Source organism: Ixodes scapularis, unplaced genomic scaffold (assembly GCF_016920785.2).
Source record: "Ixodes scapularis isolate PalLabHiFi unplaced genomic scaffold, ASM1692078v2 PGA_scaffold6__148_contigs__length_123643588, whole genome shotgun sequence".
Taxonomy (NCBI): domain Eukaryota; kingdom Metazoa; phylum Arthropoda; class Arachnida; order Ixodida; family Ixodidae; genus Ixodes; species Ixodes scapularis.
The window spans coordinates 103,149,771-103,163,302 of NW_024609881.1; the positions used below are offsets into that span (position 1 = coordinate 103,149,771).

The following is a 13,532-nucleotide window of genomic DNA, read 5'->3' on the forward strand; positions in this document are numbered from 1 at the left end:
TAGGTTACAACGAAATAGCGGATATGGCGAAGTGATTTCCGATTCCCGTTGACCTCGCTATAACCGGTCTCGACAGTATTCCCAGAAAGTTTAATTTCTTTACACTGCATAGTTATTTTTTTTTTTATAAATTCTTTCCAGTCCACCGATGCTACAGGAAGGGTTGAGATTCAAGCAATTTGAAGGCGTTTTTATCTGACAACTTTTTGGCATAAATTTCACTCAACAAAATCTATAGTTTCAGTACGAAACTATTGAGGGACTTAATTTTTGCGGCTCATAAGTCGAAATTTTATGAAGACAGTTACTATGAATTTAGATTTTGCATTTTCATGTTCCTTTATTATAAAAAATCGTAATTTGCAAAAATGAGAAAATGAGAAAATGTAAAAAAAAAAAAAAAAAAAAAACGCCTTTTTCACAAATTTTTTTTATTACTTTGAAAATGCTACCTCTTTTATTTCCTTTTCATACTAACTGCCAACGGGTATTCCAGTATGCATTCCACCAGAAACGTATGTAGTTATCAAGACCATTTCTCAACGATAGATTCATTGAGCAGATTTCATGCAAAGCTGCGTGTTCTGGAGGTATATAACCTGATAAAATTGGTTCACAAGGTTGAAACCTTGCATGCCCTTGTTCTACATGGCTACATACACCACCTGCAAATATCACGCCGACTGAGTGCGCGGTTCAAGAGTTGACATTCCCAGGTAGTGTCCCCCCCTTATTAAGGTGGTTTTCACGTCAACATTTCGCTCGTATGTTTCAGCGTACTGGCTTTTGTTGTTACGCCTACCACAATGTCCCGAGAGATAGCCCACCTAAAATCGAAAGCAAATTGGGTGAAAATAAGGTGCAAACCAACTTTCGGCGTGCGAAAAAAAAACAAAAAAAAGTAGAAAAAATGCTAGTTTTAGATTTTGTGACCCACGAAACTTGTGATCGCTGGGAAAGGCGACGAACCGGACTGTCCCTCCAAGTCACCAATGTTCGCTTATCTCTCGCCGTGGCCAAGCAACACCATTTCTGCCGGGGTCATCAATGGCCAGGGCCCTGGAATTACTAGAAGTGGACTAGCTTTCTGCGTTTGTGAAAAAAAATAGCAAATCGTGCCAAAAATGGGTCATCTTTTGGTTGTGAGGCATCTCCCGGGATATTAAGGTAGGTGCATTTTTGTACCGATCGCTTTATTTGTGGTCTGCGAGGATGGCAGATTTTTTTTTTTCTTCGTCGGTGCTTCGAACGATTACGTATAACCGTCCCTCTTGTAACAACCCAAATTCGGGTTAAAATCTTTTGGGATCTCTCATGACGAGCAAACGATTGGGTGGCCGTGGAACACCGGGCGTTTCTATACATCTTCCACATTATTCTCGCGCTCGATTCTTTATTTCTTGGCCCGAAAAAACCTTTGACAATGTTTTAAACGCCGTTTCTCGTAGATAGCACATACATATAATCCCGCAAATACAACAAAACCTTTGCTCTGGTCAAATGCAGTTTCAGCGTCACCTCACAGACGGTGCCAGCGCATCCTCTCGAAAGAGATCCCGATAGCTTGGTCGTAACCAGCCGCTCGGTCGTAACCAGCCGCCCGTTCGTAACCAGCCACTCGGTCGTAACCAGACACAAGTGCGTAAAATTGCATCGCGTGTACGTTTGCATAGCGGGAAGTTAGCCAGCCTCGGTGGGCGTCCGGTGACTCCTCTTTAGGCGAGAAGCCAGCACAGTACAACAGCTAGCCTGGGCGCCTTTAAGATGCACCGCGCACTAGCGACGCGCAACCACATGCTGGTATGACGCTAGAGCGGGTCGAAACGGACGGGCGCGGGCAATCAAGCTCGGGATCCGCCAGTTCGAAGGCGTGAGCTTTCGCAGCACATGCTCCGAGCTGCGACACGTGAATGGGCCTTGAGCGGTCGCGGGTGCGCGAACCGGCCTCCGAGCTGTGGGCGGCGCGTGCATGCTCCTGCGGAGCGACAGACTCACACTCATCGCAGAAGCTGTTCCCGCAGCAGGGGATGAGCACGGCGTCCTGAAGCAGGTCCCTGCAGATCATGCAAAGCAGCTCGTCAGGCAGCTGGGGCTCCTGGGTGGGTTCCGGCGTCGGCTCCTTCACGAAGGGCGGCTTCTCCTTCTTCACCTCCTTGTACGCCTCGCTGCAGAGTCGCCCGCGCAATAAGTCACGCCTCGCACCCCCCGACTTGAACGCGCGTCCAATCGAAACGCGACGCTTAGCACTCTCGACCGACGCTAGTGTCCCGGTTGCACGGCACCCTTAACAGCGGTTTAAGTGTGACCGAGTTTGGATTCAACTGTGGTTAAGGGCACCCGGGTAACTAGGGTACAGTTGGCAGTAACTGCTGAGCATACCTTATAGGGCATTGAAGTGCTTTTTCAGATGCTCGTTTTATTGTCACAACTCAATCTATTGAGCTCTAATCAACCTAAAAAGCCCGAAATCGCATTTGTGCGTGGCTGATTTGCGTATTTCAAAAAGTGATCAATGTTCTTGACGCGTGGTGTCGGCGCAGAACTACGGGTGGCGCTACCGAACCTTGCTGAATATGGGCGAACGACGGACGGCGCCTGTCAGCCACTCGAGAGAGTCGTCCAAAGCATTAATGCGGCGAATGAATGCTTTGGAAGCTCATCCCAGCACCCCCGCAGCGGTGCAAAAGGAATGCTCCGCTTAGTCCATTTTCAGACTGCCAGCTCGAACTGCAAGCCTGCATTCCCTTCCCCTAATGTCACAGAACAGAAAAGCGTGGGTATATTTGAACATTAGTTTCAGCACCATCTTCACTTGGTGATTTCACAGTAAATATTCTGAATTTCAAGATTCTCAATAGCATATTGGAAAGCGTAAAGACCGGGAATCCCGAAAATATAGTTGGTTGGCGAGGCTAAAAAATCGCCAGAGTACAGCTTAAACTATGGTTAAGGACAGAATATGTACGTCACAACACAAACTTTCCCCAAAAAAATATTTAGCAACATTCAGAAACATTTCGATAATCAATGATTCGTCTCAAACTTGGTTCAACACGTTAAAAGATGCTTTCCAACTAGTGACCCAAATTACAAGTCACAATAAATTGTTTCTCCCAAAAAAAGTCGTTGGAAGTTTTCGAACTGGTCCGAGGAGCTTTACCGGCAACACTGAAAATATGACGTCAGATGTTGTAATGTGGAACAATATGGCGGCAGAACAGCTTGTTCCCTACAAGTTACAAGTTGGATGATACAAAATAAATGTTGGTTAAGCTCACACAAGCAAAATGAAACTAATCATGCTAAAAATGCTGTTTTTATTTACACTGCCTGCTCGACTTGCAAGTTATGCGGAGAGCAAGTCGTCTGGTTTTTGCGCAGGGGTTGTGGCGACGTCAGAACGACACCGAGTTCCGATCAGCCTCGAACGAAAGAATGGTGGGTAGACCTCAGTGCTAGATGCCTTGAGGTCTACCCACTATTTTTTTTTCAATCAGCCAATAGCAGCTCGGCGTTGTGACATCATTGCAACCCCTGTGCAAGAAGCAGACAAACTGCCGGGCCCCACCCCCACCCCCTTGAAATGTCCGAATTGAAGCGTGCGCAAGCTATTCGCGCAACCAGACAGTGCCCTCGTCAAATGCTTCCAGGGATCAAAAGGGGTCGAGCGGTGTGTACGAACGCAAGGCGGCACTCACTGGTCGATGAGCGGCACCGCAAACTCCCCGGTGCTGGTGAGCAGCGCCCCCTTGTGGTCGGGTCCGTCCACCGTCACCATGAAGCTCCTGGGGATCCCCGTGCTTCGCTTCACCTCAATCTGTAAAAGCGCAGAGTCGTTCGCAGCCTCCGGCTGCGCGCGTCCGCGGCGCCCGAAATTGGCGGCGGGGGCGGGACGCTCGGACTCACGTTGTTAGTGGGGCAGTTCTTGATCCAGTGGCCGCTCTTTCCGCACCGGAAGCAGGTGTAGTTGGGGGGCAGCGGCCCCGTCATGCTGCGGCTCTTGACGTACCTGCGTCACGCGATCGCTCGGACAGTTGCGCCACCCGTCGAGCTCGACTACGGTCGTGCCTCGCTCTCATACCCGAGGACACGGTCATTACGCGTAGAAAAGAAGACACAGTAAAAGGTTGCCGTGATACGGCGGGTGAATTGACATCTAGCCAAACAATGATTCGGCAATTGGCACGTTAACCCAACGTCGTGTTTGGCACGCAGAGCGTTATGCGTGTCAAACATTAGTTTGCCGACTCTAAACAGAATGTGCTTAAATCTCCTTTTAGCCTTTCTGTCCCCATTAAGGTGAAAAGTCGCTGATCGATTTTTCGGACTCAAAGGGGACTCCGAAATTATCAAAATAATCAAGTGGCCCGAAAAATTGATTTCAGCCAAAATATCGAATTTCTGCACATATTCCGGTGCACATTGGCCACTTTCCACTTGCTTGATGTCAATTTTAAGTCCTCATGCAACTTTCACTTTATATTGTTCACTTTTCACTTGTTTGTTGATCTGTTTGATCATGGTGCTGCACTTTGTCAGCGTCTTCATTGGCACCAACAGCGAAGTTGAAGTTGGCACTATTTGGAGGCAATGTTTAGTCCACCAAGCTCGCTTCAATAGGGAGCATTCGCTGGATGCCATATTTGAGGTAACTGCTCACAGCGCAGGCTCAAGAAGAGTTTCCCGTCAGCTCTCGAGCAGTCACAAGAGAAGAAGGGAAGGAGAAACTCTCTTCTCAACGGGACTTTCCTTTGTACGTCCCAGGCTTTCCCAAACGTTGCTATTCTCCCTCTAGAAGATTATAGAAGATTAACTTTCACTCAAAATTCGTACAAAAAGCAGCTTTCCCTACTTTCTCTTCCCTGGTGGTTTGAAAGCAGCAACGAGCTCAGCTATGACCGCCAGTGAATACACCCTATACTAAGCCTGTCGGCAAAACAAAACCTTCGCGCTCAAAGACTACAAGAACGGCAAATCACGCAAATTAAGTTAGAAATATCGAGCAGTATGCTTTATGGCGTCTGAAATTTCAGTCAATGTTATACATTAACTCTATCGGGTGAGTGACGGTTCGGCGAAAACGCCCAAATAATCTAATGTGTCCGAAAATTTGGTCGCCGACTGTACCGTTGTTTCCTTAGAGGTCTGCACAACATTGCCCATTTCCTTTTCTTTTAATTTAATGTACCACATTTTCCGGTATAGTCCACTAACTATACATGTTTAAAAGTTTAAATTCTAGGTACAGGATTTTTGTGTTTCAATATCGTTGATTATGACGAGACAAGACGGTTTTTGTGAATGAAAGAGTAAATTAATTATGATTTATGTATAATATACAAGCTTCTTTGTGAGCTAAGAAAGCAGACATTTGTTAAGGTCTCCGGTTCATAAGATTTTCTTGTAGACTAAGCTACAGGTGCGGACCATGCACCAGGTGTGCGGACCATGCGCCGGGTGCGGACTGTCTAAGCAAAAACTTTTATTTATGACCCCAAATTTGCCCCTGCGGACCAAACACTTGGTGCGGACTATAGTCCGGAAAATACGGTAAATTTCCCGACCTTTCAATTCACCACAAAACTTAATTTGTGACATAGAAGGTGAACGCAAACAACCGAGCTTACGGAGATCTGGCACAGCCTAAATCAGACGCTGGAAAAACTTTCATTACTATTCGAACTGCTGCCTTACACCGGGAATCCAAGTAATCGAAGTTGCAAAAACAGCATAGGCTGGGTAAAATTACAGGCAACAGGAAAGCATAATAGACGTTCTCCCAAACTAAAGGTTCTGGTTTTCTCGATAACTTCACGATGTTCATCCGTTCGGCCCCCCTTCTTTGGTCTATTCATGAACAGCTATTGATTTGATCACGAGGAGTTAGTCACAAATGTACAAAAGTCGGCTCGCAGATCTAGGCTTCCAACGTCCACCGCACCGAAGGCAAAACGTTCATCGAAACGAGTCTTCGCCGCAACTCCGATCTAACTGGCCCACGCACTTGGAAGGGTCGTACTCCTGCGAAGACTGTGTCATCATTGCCTTGATCTTGTCCTCTTCCGTAGCCTTGGCATTCACCAAGTCCGCCGTCTGCAAGCAACAACACCCCCAACGGAGGAAAGGGAGGGGGAGACGTCACTTCCATGTCGAGACGTACAGTTGCGATCTCCGTGAAGGTAAATGCACGGTCGGCGACCGCTCTGAACCCGCGGAGTCGCGATGGTACCTGGAGCCTGTCGCGCGCCTTGCCCACGCTTGGTTCTCAAAGCGCACGAGCCATCACTGCCACTGCTTCGCGGTGCCGCCAGCACAGAACGGTCGACGATCCATTGCGTTTGCCTTCGTAGGAACTGCGACTGCACAACGCAAGATTTGCCGAAGCGGGCCTTCGGAGCACACCTTGCAGGTGGGCGAGCTAGGTTAAAAAGTCGCAACAATTTCAACGTTTTTAATTAACGCATTACTTTCAATCAAACCAAAGTGTAGAATTTTACTTCAGCAATTTGTTTGTATTTATGTGCGTAAACTGACGCCTGAAAAGCTCCAAAAGCTTAATTTTCGAATTTCCCTCCTCTTCGTTCGAGCGCTGGAAAAAGAGCCGCCGAGAGACGAAGGTCAAACGACTCCTGCAGAAGTCACTCAAAAGAACGAGACTAGCCATGACTTCAGATGCCATCCAAGAAACTTTTCGCCAGCTACAAGGTCATGCCTGCCCACTAGTCAGAACTTTTCCCCTCATCCTTCCCCTTCGTCGTCGTCGCTATCGGACTGCGGCGTAGCGACGGTTTTAATCAAAGGGCGTTGTTAGGAACCGCGTGTATGGAGATAATTGATTGATACTTACACTGAATGTACACCCCCTCATGTGATGCCCTTAATTGGGCCTTTGAGGTACCATGAATAAATAAATAAATAAAGCTTGTGCCCATTTTCCCAATTTCTGACGCCACGAAACACCTAACACACATACTTTGTCAACACCTCTGCAAAAGTGCCATCCAAATATCTAAAATTAGATGTAAACCAAAAAACGGCACAAGCGTCCCTTTAACACTTTTTTTTTTTTTCTTCTCTGGTGTCGCCAGGTAACAAGTTGAAGCTGAGCTAGTTGGTTCATGATGCTTACAAAAATGGCCAGCGGTGTACGTTTTTTGTTTCTTCTTTGTATGTTTAGTTCCTTTTTTTCTAACATGTAGATTTATTTCTGTTCAGCTGGCCATTTCCGTAGGCACCAGATAACACCAATACAAAACATCAGTAACGAGCTCGCACCCCTGCTATTTTTAGCACTTCACATCCTGGGACATGAAGTGCACGCAACAGCAAAAAGCTAGTTATCACAGAATTGGAATGTAACTAAGAAAGTGCAGACTCACCTTCGAAAGCTTCTCATAATTGCGACTTGGGGAATTAACCTGCTTAGGAAGAGTCGCAAGAGCAAAAACAGAACACATTTAGACAATCGAGGAATGACGCAACGCTAATGCGCGACACTGGAGTCTGTGGGGTTTGTGCGGCAAGAATCTAACGAACCGCTCAATTTGGAAACAAACTCCGAAAGTTGATGTCTCGGCGAATCATGCGGTAGTGTACCATAAGTGCGACATGTAACTCCCTTCTTGTGGCCTTGAAAAGCTTACCAACATGAAAGCTTTCCAAATTCTGGTGGCCGCTTGCATCCATCCACATCGGACAACTTCACCCAATAACTGAAGGGCAACATTAACCCAATGCAAATTCAGTGATTCGTGTCTTCCGATTCGTATCCACCTGATGATAGCATCAAAACAAAGATGCAACAGTAAATGTAAAAGAATCTCAATCAAATGCATGAGCAGTTTTCTCCTCGATTTCACTAAGTACCGGGACAACACTGCTTCTAGAGCTCTTATATAGCTTGCGATCCAATTCAAATAAAATAAACATAGCTTATCAGACTTTAAAATCTGACTACGAAGACATACTTGGTTTTGATGTAGTCTAATTCATCTCGTTAATATTGAAAGTTTAATCTGCAAAGAATATGCGAAGGACTAACACCAATTGAAATACTGAAATAAAAAGAAATAACCTCATGCAGTAAACCTTAAAATGCAGGCCATTCACTTTTGGTGTTAGAGCTGTTAAACCCCGTTTGCTCTACCGACGTCCAACTCCTGCTTAGCTCAGTTGGTAGAGCGCTCCACAGGAAATGGAGAGGTTCCTGGTTCAATACTAGGACCAGGCAGATTATTTCAGACTAACCCAATCACCTAGATGTGCTTAAAGATTTGTTTGTCCTTTGTCCCCCCCCCCCCCCCTTGTTCCCCTTCCCCAAGGATTACAAGCTTCTTGACGCTTCTGAAATTTCCAGTATCAAAATCATTTATTGTGGGAAGTATAAAAGGCATCTCAAAAACCTGATGCCATATTTAACGCATTTAAAGCCCTCATTGGATACCTTGCATACATGCTTACCAGAGAAAAAAAGAACTTTTAGCCTTTCCACTTTGGTGAAGAAGGACGACCAGCAAAGCTGTGCTATGGTGGGAATGAAATAACAGCCGGCCACAAGTCGGCAAGCCAGAGTGGAAGGGCTCGAAACGTTGCGCCATCTATGAGCGACGCTGGCAAGCAGACAACCGGCAAACACAACACTCTGGACATCTACCGCCATCTATGAGCGACGGCGGCAACCAGAGTTTTGTGTCGACATTTCTTTGCGGGGGACACGACCTTGGGGAAACTAGCCCTTAACAGCTCCGCTGTAAAAACTATGGAGATTGGATGTCTGCCAGTGGCGATACTGCTTCTATAAAAAAGCAGCGTGTAAACAGTCTTTCTGAAATAGCGAAAAACGTGCACAGACATATTTCACTATGTCTTAAGCTCATTATTTTGAGATAAAAGAAACTCATTTTACAAAAAAGCTTCTGGAAAAGATGATAAGCGCCCGCCACACTTCAAAAACACGATTTTAAAAGAATGTTTTTTTGTTTGTTTTAGAAGTGTTTTTTCTACAACTAAATCCCGATGCTCGTAATAGTGTTAAAGGGATACTGAAGCGAAACTTGAAATACACCTATTATGGTCAGAAATAGGTTCAATATGATCAATGATATTCATAAATCATAATCGCGCGTTTGTATTTTGAACGGATGGCTATATTTTTCACCCTGATGGGCCCGATTGGGCGCGCGCTCAAAAATCGGCCATCGGAGAGCGCGATGCGTCTTGGGATATTGGGCGCATTCGTGACGTCACTTGTGCCGGTCGGGAAAGGCTACGGCGTGAATGTTATGGTTACGAGCGTTGCCACTTGGTGGCGCGTCGACGATATACGACCTGTGACAACGTGGCCGTTTGAGATGTGCAAGGGCTGCACGCACGCTGCACCACGGGACCACGGCAAGCCGGCAACCACGGCAGCACTGACAAAACCAGCTCTGAGGCCGGATTCTCAAAGCGAATTCACGACGAAAAAAGTGCGTACGACAAATTTGAGAGAAAACCCGTGCTCTCGAAACGAAATTGTCGTAACCTTTGCGCAGGTTACGACAGAATCCTACGACAGCTCCGAAGCTGTCTTACGCACTTTTTACGATCAAATCAACAAGGCCGACAGCGTCGCTCAGTTACTTGGTATCGGCCACCAACGGACATTTATTTTTCTTCGTGCTCTTCTCGTGCGTCCCGACTTCAACCAGCAAGAAAAAAGAAAGGAGTACTTAAAACAGACCACGACGATCAAGAACGCAGGATCCACAAACACACGAGAAGAGCTACAACAGCCACGATTCTGCCGACCGAGCGAGCTCGGCAGAATATAGTAGGCCTAGCAGCAACATCGACTCGGCGCACCGTTGCTCCGGCGGTCCTTGGCCAAGACCGTCTGTCCATGACCGGCTGGCCTGCTGAATGGAATATGCCCGCGCGACCCTTGTGGACCCTTACCGGATGAGTAGTTTGATCCCTGAACTAAATTTCAGAGGTCAATATTTTCCCCTTGTCATCTCGATCTCCTTGTTTTCCGAGACAGCGGTGACGAACGCTGTCGTCGAAAAGGGACTCTCATTGATTCTATCTCCTTGTTTTGTGTGATATAGAGCTCAAATAAACGCCATACGAATTACCTTGGCAACTCAGTATGTACACTCTGTTATTAGTATGCCATTTTTATTCTGACTCGACGCTACGTCAGTGTCGAGCTATAGCAGTTCGTGGGAGCTACGCGATGTCGGTCTAACCTTTCTTTGCCGAGTGTCATGTCAGTATCGAGTTGCAATCGTAAAATATCGGTCCAGAAACGCTTACCGAAACGCGGTCTAACAGAGCGAAACCAGCACTTCGATCAAACGCGCGTGTCCGCTCCGAGTGTGAACAGGTATTTGGCATTTGCGTGGCTCTTGCTGACACCCTCGTAGTTCAAACATATCCTTTTTAACGTCGGCTTGCAGCTCGCGACTCGCAGCAACTAATACCGGCCGTGCCAGAAGCATGCTCGGGCCGTGTCGTGCAAAGAGCCGCAACGAGAACGAGGTCACTGTGGCCAACTACGCTTTGGCTTTCTCCGCCAAGGCTTTGCGAACGCGTTCAGGCCTAAGCGAATTCTGCCGGCACGCCGTATTGCCGCAGAACGGCGCTGCTATTTTGGCACAAGTGATGTCACGAGAACTTCCCCCCATCCACCAGATGAGAATTTGAAATCGTTTAATTATGTTTAAAATTAGTTCTCCTGTGTTTTACAGCGCAATATTTATATTTCCGAGGTGGTGCCTGTCCCTAGCCCATATTTATGCAACAAGATCGGCGCTAAAATTTCGTTTCACTACCCCTTTAACCTCTTGCTGCATGCACGAACTATCACATAAAACACAAGAGCAAAACCTAGCATTACCCTCAGCTAGTAGTTAAAACAAGCTCTTAATTTGCTTTCTTTGCTGGCACGTAACTTCAGAGTTTTGAGAATGTGCCACACTCCAGACTCTTACAGTTTAGTAATTTCCATCAGCACACCAAAACGAGCTCGAATATTCGCCGACGAATGGATTGGCACTGGACACAAGCCAAATGAATCCAATCCATTAGCAGCATTCAGCCATGATGGGCAGAAAATCATTCAATACTAGACAAATTGCAATAAAAAAAAACTTATTTTTGAAATTTTTTGTTACGAATTCTGTTTACCACTTTGCACTAGCTGATATAGCCAGGAAAAGTAGAATCCGATATTGCTCTGTAGTTTCTTTATCCGGAAAAAAGGGCACAGAAAACTGGGATGAGGAATGGCCCCCCTTTCTCAATCATGAAGTGAATCGGAACCGAACGCTGACATAGACAGCTCAAATTGGATATTCTTCCCTTAAACTCCTACACTAAGTACCCGCAGCTTCATGGTAAACTACGGCATGACACAATGGGACATCAATTAAAACAATCAATGAGATTGAGTGATCTACAGAGATTCAATGTCACAATAATTAATGTCTGTAAAAAAAAAAAAGAATTCACTGATCAATATGAGGTTTAGACCAACCAGGCCCCACCACAGACTCCAATGTCCTACGCAATTTATTCAAACAATCACACAGCTATATTGAATGCATGACAAAGCTCTCAAGTGTCATAAAACATGCACGAAACTCCAGCAAAAAAAATACAAAAACATTGGTTCAGATTTTTCTAGAGATGCTAGGACAGTTTCAAAGGTGCGATATGGCTACACTAAAGTAAGCTCTCCGAGATGTTCAGGAAATCGGTAATTAGCAATCATACAAGTTCACAACCAGCAACACAGAATTCACGGTAAACATGTTGAAGAAACAGCCCCTAACAACTGCACAGCAACATGTGTATACATCTCTGAAGGCTCCACAATCAACAGGACCAAAAGAACCTCTAAGAAACAAGTTCTTATAACAGAAAAAGAAAACACATGTAATGCAACACAGCAAGTAACAAATGCAGAATCAAAAACACCACCCTCATGCTATCACAGTCTCCTCAAAAACACAAAGAGAATGTTTTTCCAGTCAAAGCAAATAGGGTTCTTAGAGCAGTGTATGAACATAGCACCAAATCATCTTCATTAATGAATCAGACAATGACACACATCAAAAGGAATCTATGGACTACAAAGGATGCCTTTATAACAAGACATGTTCAGTCAAAAACCACCTTTATTGGAAAAAAAAGAAGTTCCTACGTTGATACGCACAAACACGCTTGCAGGATAACAATTTAAACTTAAAAGGCATTTTAATACTGAATAAATACCAAATAATGTGATCACAACTTGTACTTAACAAGATGAAAACATCATTGAATGTACACCTGATCAGGTATGCTAAACACAAACACTTGCAACTATTAAGATTGCTCAAACTTCACATCCAGAATGGTTATCAAAGTTGAGCACAGATTCCACAAACTTCCTAGCATTTCACACTTTAGCAGGGTAGTCAATATGAAACTACCGTAATATCCCGAGTCATCGCCCATCCCCGAGCCATCGCCCACCCCATTTTTTGGGCCAATATCGATTTCCGAAAAAACACCGAGTCATCGCCCACCCCTTCAAATATTCCAGCGCGGACTCTGCGATCCCCGATTACTCATCCTACCCGAATGACGCGGCCGCGGACCTTACAGTTGGAGGACGTCCCTGACAAAGTAAAACGAAGGAGGGAAAGACACTTCTTTTTGTTTATGCATTTCCTCTGTGAGCGACCCCAAAGTGGTTGTGTATCCGTGCGAAAAGAAAACGATGGAGATAACAAAATAAGAGTTTGTTAAAGTAACCGCAGAGTGTTAGGTCAAAGTCTGTCTCCGCCGAAGTAAGGTCCCCGCGAACCCGCTCCTTCTTCCCGCCCGTCGCGACCGCGGTTGTGCAATATTTTAGGCAAAGCCAACGCGTAAATAAAGCTTTGCTGGAACGCCCTACACAGACGTTTGCAGAGCGTCCCAACCGTGCATTGATAGCCCGCCGTGCACGGACGCACGTATCTACGCACCAAACAAGAAAGTTGCGCAAGAGCTTGCAATTGACAAGGCGCCCGACTTGGCCCGACGCCAAAGTATTTGCCAACGCGACCGCCGGCTTTCCCGCTTTCCCAGCATTGCTCTTGGTCGCTTCTTTGGTCCGCTCGCTCGCTCGCTCGCTCGCTCGTTGCGCCTGGTCGGTTTTTCTATTTGCTTGTAGACTTTTTTTTTTTTTTTTTTTTTACTAACTAGGAGAACATAGTGGTGACATTCTTTCACGGAACAAACGTTCACGCTATATGCAGATCGACGGTGTTTCTAGCGCGTATGCAAGCAACGGACTTCGCTATAGTAAAATAATTTTTCGTGAGCATTTTTTTCTATAAAACAATGAAACTAAATCGAGTTTGGAGTTTGATGTATCTCTTGTGCATCAGCGCTAGATACGCAGAGAAAAATAGGCGGTTTTTTCCGCTTTTTTCAAATGTTTGTGCTCACCCACCGAGACATGGCCCACCCCACTTTTTTAATGAATTTCAGGTGGTAGGGGGGTGGGCGATGACTCGGGA

The 13,532-nt window shown here is 45.8% G+C and overlaps 1 protein-coding gene across 2 annotated transcripts in view; it reads right to left on the reverse strand.

Annotated features, from left to right (window-relative positions):
- Nucleotides 1-13,532, reverse strand: part of LOC115309321 (E3 ubiquitin-protein ligase RBBP6) — a 60,964-nt gene that overhangs the window by 22,873 nt on the left and 24,559 nt on the right. For both annotated transcript variants that reach the window (XM_029967552.4, XM_040221232.3), the window contains exons 5-9: nt 7,380-7,418; nt 6,005-6,093; nt 3,907-4,009; nt 3,699-3,817; nt 1,996-2,165 (exon numbers count right to left, since the gene is read on the reverse strand). In XM_029967552.4, coding sequence (XP_029823412.2) covers nt 1,996-2,165; nt 3,699-3,817; nt 3,907-4,009; nt 6,005-6,093; nt 7,380-7,418 — 520 coding nt within the window. The remainder of the gene's footprint in view (nt 1-1,995; nt 2,166-3,698; nt 3,818-3,906; nt 4,010-6,004; nt 6,094-7,379; nt 7,419-13,532) is intronic.